At 41.3% G+C, this 24208-nt stretch overlaps 1 protein-coding gene across 4 annotated transcripts in view; it reads left to right on the top strand.

Annotated features, from left to right (window-relative positions):
* Positions 1-24208, top strand: part of NUDCD1 (NudC domain containing 1) — a 42535-nt gene that overhangs the window by 4721 nt on the left and 13606 nt on the right. For 2 of the 4 annotated variants that reach the window (XM_080610222.1, XM_080610225.1), the window contains 4 exons: positions 4366-4520; positions 17209-17394; positions 19970-20153; positions 21941-22126. In XM_080610222.1, the coding sequence (XP_080466348.1) occupies positions 4366-4520; positions 17209-17394; positions 19970-20153; positions 21941-22126 (711 nt within the window). Of the gene's footprint in view, positions 1-801; positions 926-1397; positions 1469-4365; positions 4521-17208; positions 17395-19969; positions 20154-21940; positions 22127-24208 lie in introns of all 4 variants that reach the window. The other 2 variants (XM_080610224.1, XM_080610223.1) reach the window with 2 other exon arrangements.

The following is a 24208-nucleotide window of genomic DNA, read 5'->3' as shown; positions in this document are numbered from 1 at the left end:
TTTAAAGTATAGTCCCTTGATAGTGTTCTTTATTCAAAGGAGCTTTTTTTTCTCAGTGCAGAGTAATAATTATAATAAGATCCACTTAGGTCAGAGATGTCTCACTCCTTCTGTTGATTCTTATGAGTTCCTTTGCATTTAGTGCTTTTTCTTTTAGGTAAAGGTGACTTGTGTGAAACTCTTTGCTTAATTATCTTTGAACTATTTTGAGTCAAATTAGTTTTTTCAAGCATGAGACTGGAGATAAATACAATTCTAGAAAAGTGGCATCATTTTCTTTGTACTAGTCTGAAATATCCCACCTAACCAGGGTTATTGAGAAATAATATTGAAAGATGGGATATAGTATATTTGGTCTCTTTTTGGGTATGACAGAGTATGAATCAATGTTCCTGGGTTTTAGTAGTGCAGATTTATCAAACTTGAAGGAGACCATGCATCATTCTGTTGAATAGGTGTCATTAACTGCTGCTTGTTAATTGAGCCTCCAAAAAATGAAGAGTCCAGTGCTAGGCTCTTAAACAAACAACCCCTCCCCCGCAAAACCACACCAAAACACCCCAAACAAAGCACACAGAACAACCCATACAGCAAACCCTACCATAAACCTAACAACAGCAAAAATCAGCAAAAAAATCCTGACCAAACAAAACCAGGCAAAACTGTGTGACTGAATTGGGTGGTGATCTGATTGAAGTATTTCTTCTTTTCCATTTATATTAACTTCTCTTTTTCCTGAATTTGCTTTATTAAAAGTCTCTATTTTTTTCTCTCTTTTGTCCTTCATTATTCTGCACTCAGCTCTGTTGGTTTTCTCGTCATTTTTCCAAGGACCATCAAGAAAACTTGAACCTGGAAGGCTGTAGGAAGGAAGGAATGAACTTCATCCTAGTGTAAAATCTCCTATAAACTATCTGAGCACATGGTATGTGATAGCAGATGGCATTTGTGCACACATTTCACTTGATCACAGAATGGATTTCAATTAATTGAGGATGAAATAGTTACTCTAATTATTTCTCCTTGGCAGAGAGCTGTATATACAGGATACATTCTGCAAGCAATTGATAACCATATTTAAAGTGTTTTATGGCAGTACAGTACAGTTTTGTTTGAGTTCCTGGTTTAAAATTGCCTATATATTGTACAGTTTCTGACTCCTGTTTCTGAAGAATTAATTCAATTTTGCAATTGTGCAATATTCCTGATCCCTTGTTATTCAGGGTGTGTCAGCACTATAGGCTGAAAAACTTAAGGCCAAAAACTTTATTCATGGTTATAAAGTTCATCACATTACAATCAGCTAACCAGTAGTGTATTGTTCCAATAATTTTCTTGACAGGTTGTACATTTGCTTCAGGAAGCATCTAATTTGGACTGTTAACTATGTGTTTCAGTTACAGTTCTGACAGTAGCAGCATCTCTAGGGGAGTGAGGAGGGAGAAGTGAAGAAGAAAAGCCTTCTGAAGTAAGACAGTTTTAGGTTTTCTGTGTTAAAAAAGCTTTACATGCTTCCTCATGTGTGTTTAATTTCAAAAGATCAGTTAATGTAACTATACAGGAAGTAGATGACATGTACTTGGTTTCACTGGAAACAATTATCCTGGATTGTATTTGATTTTGTCTTTAATTGTTTGCAGAATATTCACATCATCTCGTGTCATGTTGGAAAAAATATCTCTGTGATAAAGCTTGATTGTCTGAACAGCTTTAAAAACATTTTCACAACAAACGTGTCCTTCTAATCTCTTTTACTGTAATGTGAATTTCTTTTAGTTTAATTTACTGTAAAATATTCTAATTATTTAAAGTAGAAATTGGAATGGGTAGCAGTCTTTCCCACTATGAAAGGTGAATTTTCTTCTGGCTCCTTTGTGGATATTCTAACTTGTTCTGAAGCGCCTTGGCTCTTCAAGGGAACAGTAATTTCTTGATTGGAGGGGTACAGAAATCCCTCCTGTGTGCTGCATGTGAATTATGATTTGAGCTGAGTGGAATTAGTACTGTTGGCTTGCAAATATCCACAGTGATTAGGAGACTAATTGCTAATTATACTCTCATTTTGCATAGTGTAACTGGGTGTTTTTATTAATCAGACAGTATAATCTTGCACAGTTTCCTGTAGTCACTTTTATGTTAATAGCCCATGTCTCTGATGGGGTTCGTTTTCACTGAGCCATCTAGTGACTGTCTGATGGATGGTTTTGTGACAGCTATGCAGTGACACTGATTGCACTGCAAAATGATCTGCTGTTGCTGTAATTGGTGTTCTGGCAGAGCAGAGGAAACTACTGGCTCTTCAGTAGGTTTTAAGTAGATGCTAAAGAGCGTAAAGAGCGTACGAGGTCTAAGATGGGGACTGCTACATAGAGTTGTGAATGGCCCCTGATGTGTGGATGGAAGCGAAATACTGGAAATAGCTTTGCTCTGGTTTTGAGCAGAAAAGAGAAGAAAGTGAAAGCTAAAATAGTAGGAATTAAAATAACTTGCTGTGAGAAGGATTAGCCTTGAGGTGCTTTCCCCATACTCTGGTTTTAAAAGCTAATCGTCATGGGCTGACAGAGTTTACTTAGAACTGTCTAAAGGATTTTACTTGTGTGAAGTTCAAGATAAACTTTCTGCAAGGAAGCTAAGGATCCTGGGATGACTCTACTGGCGAGTGAACTGGAGTTCCAGTATGTCCGAGACTATTTGCAGAAGGATGGACTACACTTCTACTGATGTCTTGGCTGAAATTTGATGGTTTTCTATATTTTTAGATGTTGAAACTACAGCTGCTTGATCTCTAGGTATGGAATAGGAAGAAAAAGCTGCAGAATTTAGATAAAAACTTGGCTTGTCTTAGGTAAGACCAGTTCTGATTACTGGCAGCTGAGGAGAGGTTTTCTATTTGGAAAAATCTCCTTCAAGTGGATGAGCACAGGTAGCATGCTTCTTGCCTTGAAGAAGGTACTGTAATAGTGAACAGCCAGTGTTTCAGCTTCTTTCAGTTAGAAAAAGCTTAGTTGGAAACTTTGATGGCACTTTGGCTGTTTCTGGGGTGGCTTCTGTGAGAAGCTGCCAGAAGCTTCCCCCATGTCCAGTAGATCCAATGCCATTTGGCTCCAAGACAGACTCAGCCCTGACCAAGGCCGAGCCCATCAGTGATGGTGGTAGTGTCTCTGGGATAATACTTTTAAGAAGGGAAGATGTTACTGCACAGGAGCAATTGCAGCTGGAGAAAGGAGTGAGAGTATGTGTGAGAAACAGCTCTGCAGACAGCAAGGTCAGTGAAGGAGGAGGGCAGGAGGTGCTCCAGGCACCAGAGGAGAGATTCCCCTGCAGCCCATAGTGCAGATCATGGTGAGGCAGGCTGTGCCTCTGCAGCCCATGGAGGTCCCAAACCTGCCCTGGGACCGGCTCCTGGTAGGACCTGCAGCCCCTTGGAGAGAGGAGCCTGGGCTGGAGCAGGTTTCTGGCAAGAGCTGTGACCACATGGGGACCCACTCTGGAGCAGTTTGTGCCTGAAGGAGTGCACCCATGGAAGGGACGCACGCTGGAGCAGTTCATGAAGAACTGCAGCTTTTGGGAAGGACTGCATTTGGAGAAGTTAATGAAGAACTTAAGGTCCTTTCCAACCCTAACTGTTTTATGATTCTGTGATTCTAACTGTTTCGTGCGGGAGAGACTCCATGCTGGAGCAGGTGAAGAGTGTGAGAAGTCCTCCCCTGGGAAAGAAGGAGCAGCAGAAATGACATGTGGTGAACTGATCACAGCCCCCATTCCCTATCCCCCTGTGCCACTGGTGGGGGAAGGGGGTAGAGTAAATCAGGAGTGAAGTTGAGCCTGGGCAGAAGGGAGGAGTTTGGGAAAGTGTTTGTAAAATTTGGTTTTACTTCTCTTTATCCTACTCTGGTTTGATTGGTAATAAACTAAACTAATTTCCCCAAGTTGAGTCTGTTTTGCCCATGACGGTAATTGGTGGGTGATCTCTCTCTGTCCTTTTCTTGACCCATGAACCTTTTGTTATATTTTCTCCTCCTTGTCTAGCTGAGGAAGGCAGTGACAGAGCGGCTTTGGTGGACATCTGGTGTCCAGCCAGGGTGAGCCCACCACCATGGGCCACTAATGGTTATAGTTACTGCATGGTCTCAGTGAATGGCTGCACTGGCCTTCAGTGAGGATGACCTGCTTTCGAAGTTTATGATGAAATTTTAAACTATGTGTGCATAATGTATTTTTATTCAAATAAGCCAGACCTATAGACAAAGGATGGAAGAATTATTCTTAAGTTATTTTTGAACTGTCAATTATTGCATGATAAATAAATGTTTAAATAGTCTTTTTCTTTTTTTTTTTTCTTGTTTTTATTTTTACCGCCACCAGCTGTAGCAGAAGTGAAGCTTCGTGATGATCAGTATACCCTTGACCACATGCGTGCTTTTGGCATGTATAATTATCTTCATCTTGATTCCTGGTACCAGGATAATGTCTACTATGTTGATCAGTTTGGAAGGATTATGAATCTGTCAGTGACTCTGGTAAGAATAAACTTTATTAAAAAATTACTGAATTTGAAAAGGTGGGGGATAGACAGGATAGAAAATATAGCAGGTAGGAGCTGAATGCAAAAACTGGGGGAAGCTACTGCCAGGAACATGGGTAGATTAACACAAGTGCTGTTCACCAGAAAGGATGAAAGGGTTTAAAGTGAGGTGTCTGACATACTTTCATTAATAGTATTGCATTAGTATTGCAGTAGTGCTTCCAGTTATCTGCTTCCTATCTGGGGAAGATAGACATGGTGACAAGCAGAAGAAGGAGTAGACACTTCTTTCCTAGTTGCTGCGACTTCTTTTCTCCCCTATGCTACTTGATGTTTGTTTGCTAATGTGAAAATCCTGACATTGTAGATACAAGGAAAGGAAGAAGCTGTATGGATTAGAATTAGAAATGCAGGCCTTTATGGGCTAATAGCTTACTCTTGGCATCACTTGTTGGAGGCAAAAAGATGCTGGTGGCCTTGAGCAAACTTGAAGTAGTGCAAGCAAGCTAGCCACGTTTGGAAAAAGTTGGCAGTTCTCTGCTTTTATACTCATGTTCTTAAGAGTAAAACTTTGTTTCTTTTGAGCCATTTTAATGCATTGATGCACTAGTTTGCAGTACAGAGCTATTCTTCATTCTGGAGGTGAAAGGACACATTCTGGAGGTGATAGGCACCATGTTTCTTGTACATGCAATTGTAGTACTTGGTCATTAAGGAATAAAAGACTGGGAAGGAAAACATCTACTGTCATGCTACCAAAAAATTTGACTTGTAACCTTGCAGGACAAAAAACACAGGGAGATCTGTGATAGTTTGAGGGAGCATGGCTTACTCTGTAAAGGGTTCTGGGGTGAAAACTACTAGTCCAAGGCCAAGCTGAGAAAAATACAGAAGCGGTAGTTCTGGATTTTTCAGAAAGTAGAGGTTTCCAAAGGACAGTAGGTGGAAAACTGAAGCTGCAGAACAGTTCCTTTACTTTTCATAGAATGTAGAAGCAGTTGGAGCCTTTGGCAGACTCTTGCCAAGACAGAATAATCTTCTGGAATTTCTTCCAAATCTTTTGAGATACCTGGTTTCCCAGTAGGCACGTCTAAAAGAAAGAAGCTTGTAAAGGAAAGCCTCCTGTCAAGAGTGGCTTGTCACAGCATCATTATTTGTGCTTTTTTTTTGTGCTTGGTTAACCCTGCCTCACAACTAGACATGCACCCTGACACTCTCTGTGGTCCCTCTTCAACAACACAATGAGAAAATAAAACAGAAAAAACTTGTGGATTGAGATAAAAGCAGTAAGCTCACTTACCAGTTGCCATCACAGGCAAAACAGACTATACTTTGGGGAAATTAATTTATTGCCAAAAAAACCTGGAGTAGGATGATGGGAAACAAAGTCACACAAAGCTCCTACCAGGAGCTGGGCTTGGGCTTTCCATGGGATGCAGGGGGATATCTGCTGCCCCACTGTGGTCCTCTTGGGGTTGGAAGCAGCCGTGTGCTGCACAGGGCAGCCCTAGTCTCTTCTCACAGAGGTCACCTCTACAGCTCGCCACTGCCACCACAACACAGACAACCAATTCATTCCATTACTATGGAGGGCACTAAAGTGTGCAGATTTCTTTCTTAGCAGGTAAAGGATTTTACTAGATAAAGGATTTTAAAACAGGCAGTAATTTGCATTTTTATGTGCAGTAAATTGAAATAATAAATATTCTTCCCTAAGACTAGTGAGGCTGTGGTAGTCTTCAGGAAAGTGGCACTTGGTTAATATCTACTCACAAGTTTCAGTTCCACCCAACTGTGAAATAAATAGCTGCTATCTTGTGTCCTAATGCACGATGCAGCCTGTTTTGCAAGGAGATGTGTTTGCATATGTATGAAAAGGAGTGTGTTTTCAGAAACATCAACAAGGTGTCTCATTACAAATGTGCCTGGTCATATATTAGGCAAAAGTGTATTACAAATAATAATACTGTTTTCAGCCAAGAATAACTTACGAGTTAGCAATAGCCACAGTTAAAATTAATGTCACTCGTCTTTAAAACAGAAGATGTAACAGTTTAACATGCTTATCCTAAATTTAAAGTGAAAGAACACATAGGCTTTTTAACACATACTTATTTCTAGTTCTGCTTCCTCTTTTGGTTGCAACTTTGATTCTAATATGGCAGTGTGTTAGTTGTCCATAAATCATGACTTATCCCTGCAACCTAGGTATTTCAAAAGATGTTTTCTGTGAAGGCAAAAAGCATAGGTAATACCTTGTCACTTGGGAGTGAAAAATAGTTAAACAAAGGAAGAATCTCAGTGGAGAAGTGAAGGGAGTTGGAGAACTGGATTGACAAGAAGCTGCATCTAGTCTCTTAAAGAAACTGTTTCTCTCATTTAAACATAATTACAGTGAGGAAACCTGACTTCTGGTAAAATGACTGCAGTTCTTTTAGCCAGTTCTTGCTAATGTAATACATGACTGTAGTATCTCAACATCCCCTCATACAGTAAGGGGTTACTACTGACCGTTGTTAACCAGCTGGTGAACAGAGAAACAGTAAGTCAAAAAGCAAATTTGATACAGAAGGGTTTTGAGGGCAGGTTGTGCTCCAGCTTCAAGCCAGTCCATCCTTTTTGTTGTCAAAGTGAGGTGAGAGACTGTTCTAATAAGTGCCTGAAGTGAAATTAGTGATCAGAAGCATTGTAAAAAGAGCATTTCCTTTCTTGCTTATTGAGAGGGAGACTTTATAATGTGTATTGAAGATTATTTTTCACTTTTTTTCAGGAGATATATTGAGTCTTGACATTCCTGCGTAGTACTGATAAATCTGATGTGGGCTTTAGAAGAGTAAATGATTGATGCTTGATTTTTAATTACATCCAAAGCTATTTGAAGCTTACTGTTAAGATTCACTTCAAAGCTGATAGAAGTGTGTTCTTCTCTAATGTTACAGAGTATAGCCCTGAAGATCATTGTTAAGAGGGATGATGGTGCTTCTTTCTATGATCAGATGCATGAGATTTGTTATTATTTATTTCCCTAGGCACCAAAGTCATTGCTAGTTACAGTGGAGCACTTACTGTATAGAACACTTCCTTTCGATGAAACCTTAATTGTGGGATTTTTGTTTGTTTTGTTTGTGTTGAGGGCTTGTTGTTGGGTTGGGGTTTTTTTGATTGATTGGTTTGTTGGGGTGTGTTTGTTCAGTTCTTTTATTCTGCCTTCCTGTATGTGCTATAAATTAGTGGAATAGTTCAAGGAGCACAGTGATTCAACCGAATCTACAGAGTGACCCTGAATGTTTTCAATAATTAAAAATCAAATCTGCATCTTTTCCATTGCAGGTTTCATAACAGCCCTTGTTCCTTTTTGGAGTATACAGTAATCTCTAATACGAATTTCAAGTAGGCCCAAATGGCAAGCAGGCTATCTGCTTGTCATCTGCTCGTTCTTGCTCTTGGTTATTAAAATGGTACTTAGTCAAATCCAATTCCTCTTGCTTACATTTGAACATGTTTTTAAAATCATATGCATTTAAAACATCTGGAAAATACAAAGGATTTGAAATCCACTCAAATACAGGATTCTCAACAAATGAGGTCCTGGCATGCTCTGCAATCACAAGTGTGCTCTTTTTGCAAAGCATACATGTGCTGAAGTGCAAAGAACTCTTTTAAAGATGGTGTTTTATATGTATATTTTTGCTTTATTTCATAAATCAGAATGAGTGAGTTTCTTTTCTGGAAGTAGATAGAATCATAGAATAGTTAGGGTTGGAAAGGACCTTAAGATCATCTAGTTCCAACCCCCCTGCCATGGACACGGACACACCACACTAAACCATGTCACCCACGGCCTCATCCAACCTGGCCTTGAACACCGCCAAGGATGGAGCATTCACAGCCTCCCTGGGCAACACATTCCAGTGCCTCACCACCCCCTCAGTAAAGAATTTCTTCCTTATATCCAATCTAAACTTCCCCTGTTGAAGTTTGAACCCGTTACCCCTTATCCTGTCACTACAGTCCCTGATGAATAGTCCCTCTCCAGCATCCTTGTAGGCCCCCTTCAGATACTGGAAGGCTGCTATGAGGTCTCCATGCAGCCTTCTCCAGGCTGAACAGCCCCAACTTTCTCAGCCTGTCTCCATACGGGAGGTGCTCCAGTCATCCTCGTGGCCCTCCTCTGGACTTGTTCCAACAGTTCCATGTCCTTTTTATGTTGAGGACACCAGAACTGCACACAATACTCCAAGTGAGGTCTCACGAGAGCAGAGTAAACAGGCAGGATCACCTCCTTTGACCTGCTGGTCACGCTCCTTTTGATGCAGCCCAGGATACGGTTGGCTTTCTGGGCTGCGAGCGCACACTGAAGCCGGCTCATGTTCATTTTTTCATTGACCAACACCCCCAAGTCCTCCTCTGCAGGGCTGCTCTGAATCTCTTCTCTGCCCAACCTGTAGCTGTGCCTGGGATTGCTCCGACCCAGGTGTAGGACCTTGCACTTGGCATGGTTAAACTTCATAAGGTTGGCATCAGCCCACCTCACAAGCGTGTTGAGGTCCCTCTGGATGGCATCCCTTCCCTCCGGCGTATCAACCGAACCACACAGATTGGTGTCATCGGCAAACTTGCTGAGGGCGCACTCAATCCCACTGTCCATGTCACCAACAAAGATGTTGAACATGACAGGTCCCAACACCGATCCCTGAGGGACACCACTCGTTACCGGTCTCCAGCTGGACATCGAGGCATTGACCACAACTCTTTGCATGCAGCCATCCAGCCAGTTCTTTATCCACCAAGCGGTCCACCCATCAAATTGATGTCTCTCCAATTTAGAGACAAGGATGTCGTGTGGGACAGTGTCGAATGCTTTGCACAAGTCCAGGTAGATGACGTCAACTGCTCTGCCCCTGTCCATCAGTTTCGTAGCCCCATCATAGAAGGCCACCAAATTGGTCAGGCAGGATTTCCCCTTAGTGAAGCCATGCTGGCTGTCACCAACCACCTCCTTGTTTTTCATGTGCCTTAGCGTGCCTTAGCATGCCTTCCAGGAGAATCTGCTCCAAGAGTTTGCCAGGCACAGAGGTGAGACTGACTGGTCTGTAATTCCCCGGATCATCCATTTTCCCCTTCTTGAAAATGGGGGTTATATTTCCCTTTTTCCAGTCATCGGGAACTTCACCTGACTGCCATGACTTTTCAAATATGATGGCCAGTGGCTTAGCAACTTCATTTGCCAGCTCCTTCAGGACTCGTGGATGGATGTTGTCAGGTCCCATGGACTTGTGTACGTTTAGGTTTTTAAGATGGTCTCGAACCAGATCCTCTCCTACAGTGGGCCTAGGGTCCTCATTCTCACAGTCCCTGCGTTCGCCTTCCAAGACTTGGGTGGTGCGGTCAGAGATTTTGCCAGTGAAGACCGAGGCAAAGAAGTCATTAAGAACCTCAGCCTTCTCCAAATCCTGGTCAGCCAGTTCTCCCGATATCTTCCGAAGGAGGCCTACGTTGTCCCTAGTGTGTCTTTTATTCGCTACGCACCTATAGAATCCCTTCCTATTATCCTTAACATCCATAGCCAAGTTCAATTCTAACTGGGCCTTAGCTTTCCTCACCTGGTCCCTAGCTTCCCGGACAACATCCCTGTATTCTTCCCAGGCTGCCTGTCCCTGCTTCCACCTTCTATAAGCCTCTTTTTTCCTTTGAATTTTCCTGAGCAGCTCCTTATCCATCCAAGGAGGTCTCCTGGCTCTCCTGCTGCACTTCCTTCTAGTTGGGATGCAACACTCCTGAGCTTGGAGCATGTGATCCTTGAATAACAACCAGCAATCTTTGGCCCCCCTGCCCTCTAGGGCTGTGTCCCATGGAACCTTACTAAGCAGGCTCCTGAAGAGGCCAAAGTCTGCTCTGTTGAAGTCCAGGGCAGTGAGCTTGCTGCACGCTCTTCTCACTGTCCCGAGGATTTCGAATTCAACCATCTCGTGGTCACTGCAACCAAGGCTGTCCTGGAGTGTCACATTTCCAACCAGCCCTTCCCTGTTGGTGAGCACGAGGTCAAGCAGGGCACCTCTCCTTGTCGGCTCCAATATTACTTGCAGAAGGAAGTTGTCTTCCACACAATCGAGGAACCTCCTGGATTGCTTGTGCCGGGCCGTACCTTCACTCCAACAGATGTCAGGGTGGTTGAAGTCTCTCATGAGAACAAGGGCCTGTGAGCTTGAGGCTGTTCCTATCTGCCTATAGAGCACTTCATCCACAGATTCCTCTTGATCAGGCGGTCTGTAACAGATCCCCACAATAATGTCCCCCATCGCTGCTCTCCCTTTAACCTTGTCCCACAAACTCTCTGTCGACTGCTCACCCATCCCCAGACAGAGTTCCATACTCTCCAGCCTATCCCTAACATAAATAGCAACTCCCCCTCCCCACCTGCCAGGCCTGTCTTTTCTATGGAGCCTGTAACCTTCCATTCCAACACTCCAGTCGTAAGAGCCAGCCCACCATGTTTCTGTGATGCCTATTATATCATACCCCCGTAGTCGTGCACACATCTCTAATTCCTCTTGTTTGTTTCCCATGCTACAGGCGTTTGTATAGAGGCATCTGAGCCGAGCTCCAAATGAAGCCGGCTCATTGGCTGGAGCGGCTGGAATATCTCTGCATCGCTCCGAGCATTTATTGTAGGTGCTGGCAACTGACTGGGTGTGTTGGGATGGAATGATGTCCCCCTCCCCCAACACATCTAGTTTAAAGAAACCCTGACCAGCCTGGCAAGCCTCCTACCAAAACCTCTCTTCCTCTTCTTTGTCAGACCAGCTGCACCAGCCCCCAGTAGACCTGGCCTACTAACTTGGGTCCCATATTCAAAACACCCAAACCCCTGACTATGGCACCATCCTTTTAGGGCTTTATTAACTTGGCCAATCCTCCTAGCTTTTTTACGGTCTCCCGCTGTATACTGGAGAATTGATGAAAAGACAATCTGAGCTCCAGAGCCCCTAACCACCTCTCCCAGGGCTCTGTAGTCCTTCTTTATGTTCTCCAGGCTACTACTATCGCCATCACTAGCACCCACATGGATCACCAGAAGTGGGTAATAATCCGTGGGTCTCACTAGAGCAGGGAGCCTCTCTGCAACATCCCTGATCCGTGCCCCAGGTAGGCAACACACGTCCCTCGAGACCGGGTCAGGCCGACAGATGAGTGCCTCTGTGCCTTTCAAAGTAGAGTCCTCTACGACTATGACCCATCTCTTTTTCCTGGCAGCACCAGTAGTGATCTTCTTTAGCAGTGCACCAGCCAGTTGTTTCAGGTGCATGTGCCCTTCCTTCTTAGCCCCCTGCAGAACAGCAAAGAGGTTCTGGGTGGGGACAACAGCTTTAGGAGGAAGTCCCTTGTTTTTAATTTTCCTCTTCCTCTTTTTTTTGTTGTTACTAATTCCCAGTTTCCTGGGTTGGCAGCCTCCTCCACTCCTCCATGAGCTTCACGGGATGCCTGAGGCCCCTGCACAGTTTGGGCCTGGAGGAGGCAGTCCTGTTTCCTCTCAGCTTCCCTGATACCTTGCAGCCTATTAACAGCATCCTGCAGCTCAGCCACCTGCTGCAGGAGGACCTCCACCAGGGAGCACTGAGTGCAGCCCTGCCCATTTGGCACCGTTCCCTCAGAAGACCAGTGCAGGCACTCTCTACACTCTGAGCATTGCACTGCAGCCTCCCCTCTCATCGGCTTTGTCTGGGTGCCTACGCTGGCTACTGCGTAGATATGTGTAGAGATGATGTGTAGAGATGATTTCCCACCCCCAACCTGTCCATTGAACAAGTGAAAATGGAAGGACAGGAGATGCTTAGAAAATACTATAATTATTTGCAGCTGAAATTTCAGGGCCTGCGATGAGTTGCTGGTTTAATCTGGTATTTTTTCATTGCTATTTCTTAGTCTCATGCCCACCCTTACTGCAGTAAGGGAGTGCATTTTGTGTGGCACAGAATAGATGAATTCATGTCTCTCCCACGCCAGTTTTCAATACAATAATGTGCTTCTGTTAGTGCTTCTTTTTACACATTTGTAAATATCTTCCTTCAAATCTGTCCCTGTAATATTTTTCCTTCACATGCTGTTTTTTCTATTTTAGAGATCTATTTCAACTTAAATATCTTTCAATTTTAGTGACACTAATGCTGATTTTTAGTAACAAGGGAAGAATTTCCTCATTTTTAAGCAAGAGTTTTCTGGTTTGTGGGCCTTTAAAATAATTGTAGATCAACTGAGTGGAAATAAACCTAGTAAAATAAAACTAAAACCAGTTTGGCTTTATGACCATTAGTTATGTTCTCAACATAGTCTATTAAGAAGGTAGATTAGGTTTAAAAAGGGAAATGTTGATCTGTAAAGGCCAGTCAGGCACTTTTTTTTCCAGATATGACTGTTTATTTGTTCAAATATATGGAGGTATGCTAGTCTGCAAAATATCTGCTAAAACCTGTTGAAGCTAGTTTTGTTTCATTTATTATGTATATAAATAAAACTGTGTGCAAGATGAGTGGAAAGGACCATGACATCAGGAGACATGTTTCTTTAAGATACTGTCCTGGGTTTAGCAGTAGCAGTCATTTTTTCTCTTTCTTAGTAGCTGGTGCAGCGCTGTGTTTTTGACTTTCGACCTGGGGACAGTACTGATAAAACCGATGTTTTCAGTTGCTGGTCAGAATGTTTAGTCTGACCAGGGACTTTGTGACTCTCATGCTCTGCCAGGGAGGAGGGGAAGCAGGGAGGACACCTGGCCCAAACTAGCCAAAGAGGTATTCCATCCACAGCATGTCATGCCCAGGATGTAACTGAGAGTTGCCCACAAGGGGTAGTTCACTGCTGGGTGGGGGTGAGGTGTCAGTCGACGGGTCGTGAGGTGTTGTATTCTCTTCCCTTGTTATTTCCCTTATCATTATTATTATTGTTGGTAGCAGTAGTGATTTGTGTTATACCTTAGTTATTAAACTGTTCTTATCTCAACCCGTGGGAGTTGCATTCTTTCGATTCTCCCCGTCCCTCCAGGAGCAGGGGGAAGAAAGGGTGGGGGGGGGGGGAAGTAGACTGCGTGGTTCTAATTTACGGCCTGGGCTTAAACCATGACAGATACAGAACAGAAACAGAATTAGTTTTGTTTGTTATTACTGGAAGACCTTTTTGGAGACCTGAGATCAGATTCTGAAGTCTATGAATCAGTATAAAGGGCAAGATAGTGAATTTTTTTTGTTTGAATTGTGTTGTTAGTGTCCACTATTTTTTTTAGTGTCATTGAACAGCCCAGGTTCAAAGGAACCACAAAAGAGAATAGGTTACAACCTTTCATAGTAAGTCTGGATGAGATTGTCTAGTGCCTTAGGCCTCCAGTGATGGGGACTCTGCCATGTACTTGGAGAGGCTGTTCCAGTCATTCATTGGTGGTTCTCACTCTAAAAATTCTGCTATGTTGAGTTGAAACCTCTCCTGCTGCAACTTTTACCCATTAACCCTTGTCTTCTCTGTGACTTGTGAAGGGAATGCCTCAGTCCTCTTTGTAGCCACTGTTTAAGTACTGAACTAGTGTCATGAAGTCGCCCCTGAGCCTTCTCCAGGGAGACAATACCTAAGTCCTCTGGTCTTGCCTCATAGGGCAGGTTCTCCAGCCCTTTGACTATCTTCATGGCCTTTCTTTACATGCTTTCTAGTCTGTGTCTGTTTTCGGTTGTGGGGACCCGAACTGGACACTGTACTCCAGGTGTGGCCTGACAAGCACTGACCAGAGTGGGGTGATCATGTTTCTGTCTCTGCTAGTAATGCCCCTGCGGATGCAGCTTCGGACTCGATTTGCCCATGTTGCTGCACTAGTGCACTGCTGGCTCATGTTCAGGTTGCTGTCCACCAGGACACCCCAGTCGCTTTTGGCAAGGCTGCTCCCCAGCCACACAGATCCTGGTTGGCACTGGACTCTTTGGTTATTCTGTACCAGGTGCAGGACCTTGCCTTTGTTTATCTTCACAATGTTCTTGCTACTCCACTCTTCCAGGCTACCTGTGTCTCTGTGCAAGACATGTCTGTCCACCTTGTCACCTGGTTTGCTGTCATCAGCAAATATGGTGAGGGTGCTTTCAATCTCCTCATCCAGGTAATTTGTGAGGATGTTGAACAGGATGGGGCTTGGAATGAATCTGTGGGGGACCCCTCTTGTGACAGACTGCGAGCCCATTTTATTTAGCAGCTGCTTAGTTCAGTTGAAAAACTTCAAGCAATTAAGTTCTATTTCAGCTATTTGAAAGATTATAGAGATGCGACTGATGTTGCTGAATCTGCAGTCTGCGTCTTGTGTTTTTCTGTAAGAATATTTTGTTTGTGCTCTTAATACTGCAGCCTGATCTACTTTATAAGTAAATCAAGCTGAATTGCTGATAAAGCATGTCCTGACCGTTTTTTAAACTGCAGTGCCGAGTTCTTTTCAAATCATAAATATTTGTTCATGGTTTTTTTCTAACAAACCTTTTGGACATTCAGAGATTAACTCACAAAAGGCAGGTAAATTGTAGTCCTGTGCAGGCAGTGGCATTGCTGGCATTCTGGAAGCCAGATAATAAGCAGAGAGTTACAAAGCCTTAAGCGACAAAGAAGGGATGTGAGAGTGAAGGCAGAAGATAAAGAATAATCCTTAAAATATGTCCTGGGAGACATGCCTTTGTACTTAATGACAACAGTTGGAAATCCAGTTTACAGCACAAAAGCAGTTTCTTCTGTTAGAATTAGCAGGAAATGAAGAAGGCAACACAGAACTAAAGCAGGACTTCTGAGAACAATTACTGGTGATATAGATGAAATCAGTAATTTTGCACTATTATGCAATCAGGCTGATTTGTGTAAAGTTTATACTGCAGGAAATACTGGATTTATTTTTATGTTTTGTTGGGGGCTTTTTTCCCTTTATGAAAAGAAAAAAAATCAGTGTTACGTAGTATTTTTTGTCATCTGTGCAGTTTGTTTGCTTCATGCTAAAAAAAAAATCCATGCTTGTAGTTTAGCTTAAAAAATAAGATTGCAGTGTGCCACTGATAGAGCATGATAAATTTATCTTGGTGCTTAGTAGAATCACAGAATTTTTTAGGTTGAAAAAGACCTTTAAAGTTGAGTCCAACCGTTACCCAAGCACTGCCAAGTCCACCACTAAACCGTGTCCTGAAGCAGCACATCTACATGTCTTTCAAATACCCCCAAGGATGGTGACTCTACCGCTTCCTTGGCAGCCTGTTCCAATGCTCAGTAACCCTTTTGGTGAAGAAAATTTTCCTAACATCCAGTCTAAAACTCCCCCTGTGCAACTTGAGGCCTTTTCCTCTTGTACTATTGCTTGTCACTTGAGAGAAAAGACTGACACCCACCTTGCTACAATCTTCTTCCACGTAGAGAGCAAGAAGGTCTCCCCTGAGCCTCCTTTACTCCAGGCTATACAACCCCAGTTCCCTCAGTTGCTCCCCCTTAAGACTTTTGCTCCAGACCCTTCACCAGCTCAGTTGCCCTTTTCTGGACCCACTCCAACACCTCAATGTCTCTTTTGTAGTGAGGGGCCCAAAACTTAACACTATACCAGGTGTGGCCTCACCAGTGCCAAGTACAGGAGGATGATTACTTCCCTGGCCCTGCTATTTCTGATACAAGCCAGGATGCCTTTGGTCTTCTTGGCCACCTGGACACAAGCTGGCTCATGTTCCGCTCTGTCAGTCAGCACCCCCAGGTCCTTTTCTGCCAAACAGCTTTGCAGCCGCTCTTCCCCAGGCCTGTAGCATTGCATGGGTTGTTGTGACACAAATGCAGAACCTGGCACTGATCATTGTTGAACCTCATACTGTTGGCACAGTCCATCAATCCAGCCTGTCCAGATGCATCTCTAGAGCCTTCCTACCCTCCAGGAGATCAACGCTTCCACCCAACTTGGTGTTGTCTGCAAACTTACAGAGAGTGCACTTGATCCCCTCATCCACATCATCAATAAAGATATTAAACAGACCTGTCCCCAATACTGTTCCCTGGAGAATACCCCTTGTGACCAGCTGCTGAGTGTATTTAACTCCATAGGATAATCATAATGTGATGGAAAAATTATTTGCAAATATGATATGAATTAGTCCAGCTTTATTAGCTAATCACAGTTAATAAAATGACTTAATAAAATGACCACTTTAGGAAACCTGAGAAATGATATATCAGCTTGATATTCTGCATAACAGAATAGGCTAAAATTCTTTTTAATTCAGAAGTGAGTTTTTATGAACTAGTTTGGATACAATTCTGTGGCTTTCGTTTCTTTTGAAGTCTCCCCATTTTTACTGGGACAAGAATTATTTGAGGTAGGTGATTGTATGTAATGCTAGCAGAAAAGTAGTGAAAATCCTTTTTTAAGTAACTAGTGCTGTAAAATTGAGAGAAAAAAATTGAATGCTGAAGTATCAGTTATAGCTCACTTGTGTTTTCAGTAAATAGAAATCAATAATGAAATCCCACCACCTTTCCCACATATGTGGGAATGATGCTTGCTACCCCCTTTTTCCAAATATGCTTAACTGCATAAAGAAACTGGTGAACTGCTACTGAGATTTATTATTCTCAATTTGACTGTAATAGTTACTGGAATTGATAAATGCTTCAAAAAGTCTTAGCAGGTGACTGTTCCCTTACAGGACACTGCTCTACAAAAACCAAGAGAAGTTTTCCGACTACCTACAGATTTGACAGCTTATGATAATCGCCTTTGTGCCTCAATACACTTCTCATCTTCCACATGGGTTACCCTTTCTGATGGTACAGGAAGACTGTATTTAATTAAATCAGGCAAGCGTGGAAACAGTACATCTGAAAAGTGGGAGGTAAGTCTTGCAATAACGTATTTGAGAATGGTACATCTACCAAATCATTCTTATTCTTGCATTTCTGATGAGAATTGCATGTATGTAATGTGAAGAATTAAGCTTTAAATCATGACTCTATCACTGATACAGGATTGTGTTCAGTGAATAATGACAGAATGATTTTTTTATGCACAAAGTAGCTAAAATGCAAGTGTTGGAAAGGGAACATGTTGCCTGAATGAAAAACCTAACTAAAAGTGTTTCTACATAGGTGGCTAAGTGATCGTCTCGTTGGAACTTCTAAACACCATTTCCTCTTTCCCTTACCCATTTATATGCCTGTTTAGGATTCTAACCCCCCCTATTTTTTATTGTTTGATATTTCAACTGGCCTGTAGAATAATATATAATATTTTTAAAGTCTGAAATTACTATCAACCAAGCAAAAAGTGATGCTCATTTTTAAGTTAGGAGATTTCTGGTTTATGCACTCAGCTCTGGAAAATTATTGGTACTTAATATTTTTACTTAAAATTGTTTTTCAAGTTGTTAAAATTGCATCTGAAGTATGGGTTTTGTACTTCTTATGATTAAATTCTTTACATAATTAATTATTTGAAAGAATCTTGAGAAGAGGTGATTTTGTGATCTTCCTACACTGATAATGGTATTGGTTATTCTGCCTGAACACAGCAAATGTAAATTAAGTTACATTTCTATCTGAGCTACTATGACTCTCGTGGTCTGTGATTAGTTCCTCTTTATTCATGAAAGATGAACCTGGTATAAATCTGACACATTTCACATCTATTTTCTCTGTTAGAGGGCAGCTTCTGAAATAGTCAAGGAGGTTGTAATACTGGCAGGAACTCAGATATATGTCCTGAAGTGGAAGATTTCAGCATGATGTATTAGTTCCTTCTCCTACGCTTTTTGAGAGCTGAGTAACTAAGAAATTAGTCATCCTGTTCTTTAGATGGTTGGTAATAAATACCAACTGTTTTTTATTCTGTTCTATGAGAATGCTGGTGCATAAATAAATGACATTGGACTTACCAGTGTTAACAAAAACATGAGATTTATATGTTGAGGTTCTGTCACCCTTGAAATTAACTTTTTGAGTATGTATAGCAACCAGTGGTTTAGAGTGATGTTAGCATCCCAACCCCATAAATCCTCAAACCTTACCTGGTTTCAGTAACAACAGCTGGATTGAGCCTATAATTGTTCAGCCACTGCAGTTTGAGTTCAGAGAATCATAGAATCAACTAGGTTGATTCCTTGTCATTTTTTTGTTTCGTGTGCCAGTGTTTTGTTCCTTCTTCTTTGCTGTTTGGATTCATTTCATTTTTATGTTCGTGGGGGTTTTGATGAATAAGTACTGATTTTGAGAAAGGCTGAAATACATAGTTTCTAGAATTAAAACTTCCAGCTAGAGATACCAATTGCTAAATGTCTCAAACTACAAGATGTGCAGTCCTCTTCTGTGGTTTTTTTTTTAATGTTTACAGTGGTGTTTATTAACCTTTCAATATGACATATTTATGTACTCTGCCCACCTAGTCCCATCCAAATACTGGATGGACTTTTTCAAATGGTACGCATAAAAAATTAAAAATTTACAACCCGAGCTTCTCCTGTGCATGAATATTATACTCCTTGATTTCATTATAGGTTTTTGTTTCTTACTCCCTTTCAACTTTATAGTAAAGGAAAACTGAATCTGTTTGTAAAGATAGTAGCCAAATAAAGAGAACCCTTGTCCCCTCAGTAGTGGTTGATGGTTAAACACTGGCAGCCAATGCACTGGACTTTTTTATCTTCTAGCTTGCACTTGTCAAGTTCTACAGAGATTTTCAGGATGTTGGGGCTGTTCAGCCTGGAGAAGAGAAGACTGCGTGGAGACCTCATAGCAGTCTTCCAGTATCTGAAGGGGGCCTACAAGGATGCTGGAGAGGGACTATTCATCAGGGACTGTAGTGACAGGACAAGGGGTAATGGGTTCAAACTTAAACAGGGGAAGTTTAGATTGGATCTAAGGAAGAAATTCTTTACTGTGAGGGTGGTGAGGCACTGGAATGGGTTGCCCAGGGATGTTGTGAATGCTCCATCCCTGGCGGTGTTCAAGGCCAGGTTGGATGAGGCCTTGGGTGTCATGGTTTAGTGTGGGGTGTCCCTGCCCATGGCAGTGGGGTTGGAACTAGATGATCTTAAAGTCCTTTCCAACCCTAACTATTCTATGATTCTATGTTGGGGTGCCTAGAGAAGGGGTGAGGACCTTGGTGAAATGCCTACATCTTGAATGTGAGACTGTTTCCCCCAATTGATATGCTGTGTTTATGGATCCTGTTCTGTTTGTCAGTTGTACCTCTACTTATTGTAGTAAACAGCCATAATGCAGGAGTTTTCTTTATGCTTTGTTTAATTGCCTATATAATGATTTTATAATATAAGCAATAATAACCTCTCTGCCAGTGTGGTTTGTGGGAAGCAAGGTTTAACTGGTTTCACATTCACTGGAGCCTTTCACTGCTTTCTGAGAAAGAGCAAGACTTCCAGTTTTAACCGACTATACTATACTTTTGTCTTCCAGATTGTGTTTAATGAAGAACTAGGAAGTCCATTTACTATAGCACACAGTGTTTCATTTGTAAAATCTGATACTCATTCAGTAGCTGTGCTCCTGCTTAGGGTAGAAAAAGATGAATTGGACACAAAAGGAAGTGGATTTCATATTACCCTGGAATGGGTTACAATTGCAGAAATAAGCAAAGAGGGTAAGTCTTTTACATTTATATTAGAGGCAACTAATGTTTTTAAAAGCAATAAATCATGCTTTTAGTTTTTGTCTTAGAAGTCTAAGAAGAAACAGAAAAAGCTAAATGCTTAGCTTCCTTCTGACCTTCTTTACAGGAAAAATCATGTACTATGAACTTGCTCAAAAGATGACAAAGACTTACTTGAAAAAATTGGAAGTGTTGGAGTTTTTTTGAAAATACTCTACAAGAGGTTTGGTCACACAATGGCAAGTTGAGAGGTTGTGATGCCTTTTAACAAGTGAGCATGTGCTGTAAGAGAGACACAAACAATTTTGATGGCTTTCAGTGCACAGTTAAATTCAGTCAAATAACCGCTCGTACAATGAGTGGCTAACTTCCCACTACAACAAAGACATGCTCTCCTTCGTCATGTACCTAAGACAAAATAATTTGTTAATCTTTTAAAGCAGGTTACTCTGTTGCTTGGAGTCTCCTGGTTGTATAGATCTCTTCCTAATTGGATGGTTGAATCTCTTCAATTAATACGCCCGCCCTGCCCTAACTTTTTAGGAGAAGGAGGGGGGCTCTAACACCATTAAGTACCAGAATTACGTTATAGTCTGGTTGTTACTCTGTACCCCACTTGCTTAGCAAACAAGATAACCAACTGAGAAGACATAAGCTACACTTGGCTCATCCATTATTATCTGTATTCTCCTACTACTTCCATGTTTCTCTTCATTGAGGTCAAACAGGAACATATTTTTGAGCGCTAGAGTGTCATAGATGGTTTTTATCATCGTAATCTGGTCTTGTCTAATGTCTTTGGTTGTGAGTTACAAGTTCAAGTAAAACTGTATTTACAAGTGCAGTGATTTTTTTTTTAATGAAGAGATGAAGCATAAATATGAAAAAATAAATAATTCCTAGGGATAATTTTATCACTTGTGAGAATTTAATGAAGTTGGTTTTTGCTAAAAATCTATTTGTGTCGTCTGGTTATTATTCAGAAGTTGATCAATTACTGAGGACTCTGTGGGTAGTAGGATTCTAATGGAAAAAGAACAAACATTATGCTGGAACCTGCCCTCTTCATGATGTTTTGAGTCATCAGTACTCATGAGTTTTGGTGCACAGCAGGTAATGGCATGGTCCTTGATGCTGGTAGCTAACATCTGGGACCTTTTAAAGGGCGGTGTTTTCCTAAAATTGAAAAAGAATGGGCATGGGCATTTTCTGTTATGAATAAAGTGTTATCACTAGCTGTTTCACTGCTGTTCAGGTTCTGACAGCAGCTGAGAAAGTATCATTGAATGGTTTGGGTTGGAAGGAGTCTTAAGGCTCATCTAGTTCCAACACCCTGCCACAAGCGGGAACACTTTCCAGTAGAGCAGGTTGCTCAAGGCCCTGTCCAGCCTGGCCTTGAACACTGCCAGGGATAAGGCAGCCACAGCTTGTCTGGGTAACCTGTGCCCACAGCGAAGAATGGAACAAAACAAGTATTTGGAAAACTTGTTTTTACAGAGGCTGTGAGTGGTTTTGTTAATTGCTGGTTTTAGCTGTGATCAACAAAGACCTCATAAGAAAAAGGGGCAATGTTTTGTTCTTTTAGATTAGTTAGATTAATTTTAGGGTCTACATATTTAACAAACTCATTGGAAAACAGAAGAGAAATTTATTTTTAAAATACAGTACTGTGATTTAACTGGTAGGTTTGGTTGGTATATTTCAGTGTAATGAGATTCTTGTATAATAATTTGCCATCTAGGAAAATATTACCACTAAGATATTTTTTTAATTTATAGGTGATCACAGATACGAAATCTTAAAAACGAGAGTTTTGCAAGGAAAATCAGTCCCCCATTATGCAGCAATAGAGCCAAGTGGGAATGGTTTAATGATTGTTTCCTACAAACCATTCAAATTTATGCAAGGTGAAGACAACAAATCAGAAGAAAATGATGATGCAGAAGCAACAAAGGAAAAGAAAGGTAAGACTTACCTGGTAGATTGTGATAGGCTGCTCTCTCTCGGGTCAGATTCCTTTCCCCCCTAAAAAAAACCAACAAAAGCTAAGCAAACAAACAGAAAACCTGAAACAAAACAAAAGAAAAACTCAAACCTTTTTCTTTTTAAAGAATGAGAATCTTGTAAAAGATTATTTTCTCCAGTGAAAAAGCAGTTCAGGAAAAAATAATAAACTTCAACAAAAAGTATCCGTACTTTTTCTCCTTTAAGATCAAAGCAAAATGAAATAAAACCTTATTAATAAAGTTGGTTTATCATAATTAGCACTGAGCTCTGTAATATGTATATTTATGTAGCTCTGTCATTTCAGATTTGATTTTGCTTCTGAATATGAGGCATTAGTTAATGAGCCTATCCTAACTGAATGATACTGGCACAATCTTTGTCCATGGTGCAAAAATCTGTTTGGAAACAATATAAAAAGATCAATTTTCTGGAATGTATAAATGTTGCACAGTGTGACAACTGTGACATTGTACATGTAATAGGAACAGTCTGTAGCTATAAATCTTAAGGCAAAGGAGTTCTTCAGTGCACTGAGGACCATAATGCAGTGTCTCTGCAGTTGTCACCTGAATTACTCTGTTCAATGTTTTCAGGACTTTCAGAGCTTGAGTTGTGTACTAGGTGTGATTAAAGAAGCACAGTGAAGAGCTCTGTATGGCTCTTACACATGCATGAAATGAGCTGTGCTGTGCACATACAGTGTTGCTAAAGCCCAGGTATCTGTAACATGTGGAATACTGCTTGCAACAATACCTATAGAAAATTTCTTGTGGCACAGAAATCTAATGGTACAGGAAATACTGAAACCTGAACTCCTAGTTCAGGGAGAAGTTTTAATACCTATTTAAGAGAGATGAGAAGTCTAAGCTACTTTTTAGGTGCAATTCAGTTGTCTCATAAATCAAAGCTTTTAGTATTTAATGTAATCTGTGTCAAAGTTTAGAATTTTGAAGGTTATCTCAGATACTAATTGTTTCTGGGAAGTATACTTGTAGCACCAGTGGCTGATCCATTGCAAACAGGAAATTTGTGATAAGGGTCAGCAGTGTAAGAATCCTTCCGAGGTCAGAGTTGCTGATGCAGATCAGTGAAATCTTGTCTTGTGATAACTTGAGAGCAAAGGGTCTATCCATACTTTAATTTTCTTCTAAATAGGAAGGTAACATGTCCAACATTGCTTTTTAGAAAATGAATGCATCTTGTGTTTTCTGTGACCAACTGTGCACTACCCAGTTAATGCTGTCATCGCTTTCCTATTTTATAAATGTTTCTCTTAAAAGTCTTCTTCTTGTAGCAGTTTAATAACCAAGATAGACATCAGGCGGATTCTAGACTCAGGAGCAGAAGTCAGTTGTTACCTCTGGGCAGGCAGTTTTATGTCATCAACTGAGGCATATGAAGACTATTTGGTTTTCCAAAGTTATTTCTGTTGAATAGTCAGTGTAGCTTCTGGCAAAATAGGTAAGAAAATATGTTCACATTTTTGAACGGCATATACTTCTGAGTGTGCAGTAGCTTGTCAGTACTGCTGCACCTGGTGTCTCTTCAGATTATTAATCATTAATGTTTCAGTGTATTTCGAGTACATTTTGGTTATCAATTTTGTAATGCTACAATAAACTTAGAGTAATAGCTTATTGTATAACATGTCAGCATGTTTGAGTATAGACATGAATATAAAATGCTCTCCAGAAAAGGGACAGAAATTAACTTGATTGCTAAAAACTGTTTCTCTATTTTATAATAAGAATATATTTTGTGTAAGTTGTTGTCGTGGTTTATACTCAGCCATGCAGCCGCTCTCTCACTCCCTGCCCTTCCTCCTCCCCGCTCCTGGAGGGATGGGGAGGAGAATCGAAAGAATGTAACTCCCACAGATTGAGATAAGAACAGTCCAGTAACTAAGGTATAATACAAACCACTGCTGCTACCACCAATAATAATGATAAGGGAAATAACAAGGGAAGAGAATACAACCGCTCACCAACCGCTGACTGATACCCAGCCCAACAGAGCAGTGATCTAACCCTTCCAGGTAA

The sequence above is a fragment of the Psittacula echo genome, assembly GCF_963264785.1.
Source record: "Psittacula echo genome assembly, chromosome: 2".
NCBI lineage: Eukaryota > Metazoa > Chordata > Aves > Psittaciformes > Psittacidae > Psittacula > Psittacula echo.
This window is presented reverse-complemented; position numbering and strand designations above follow the sequence as displayed.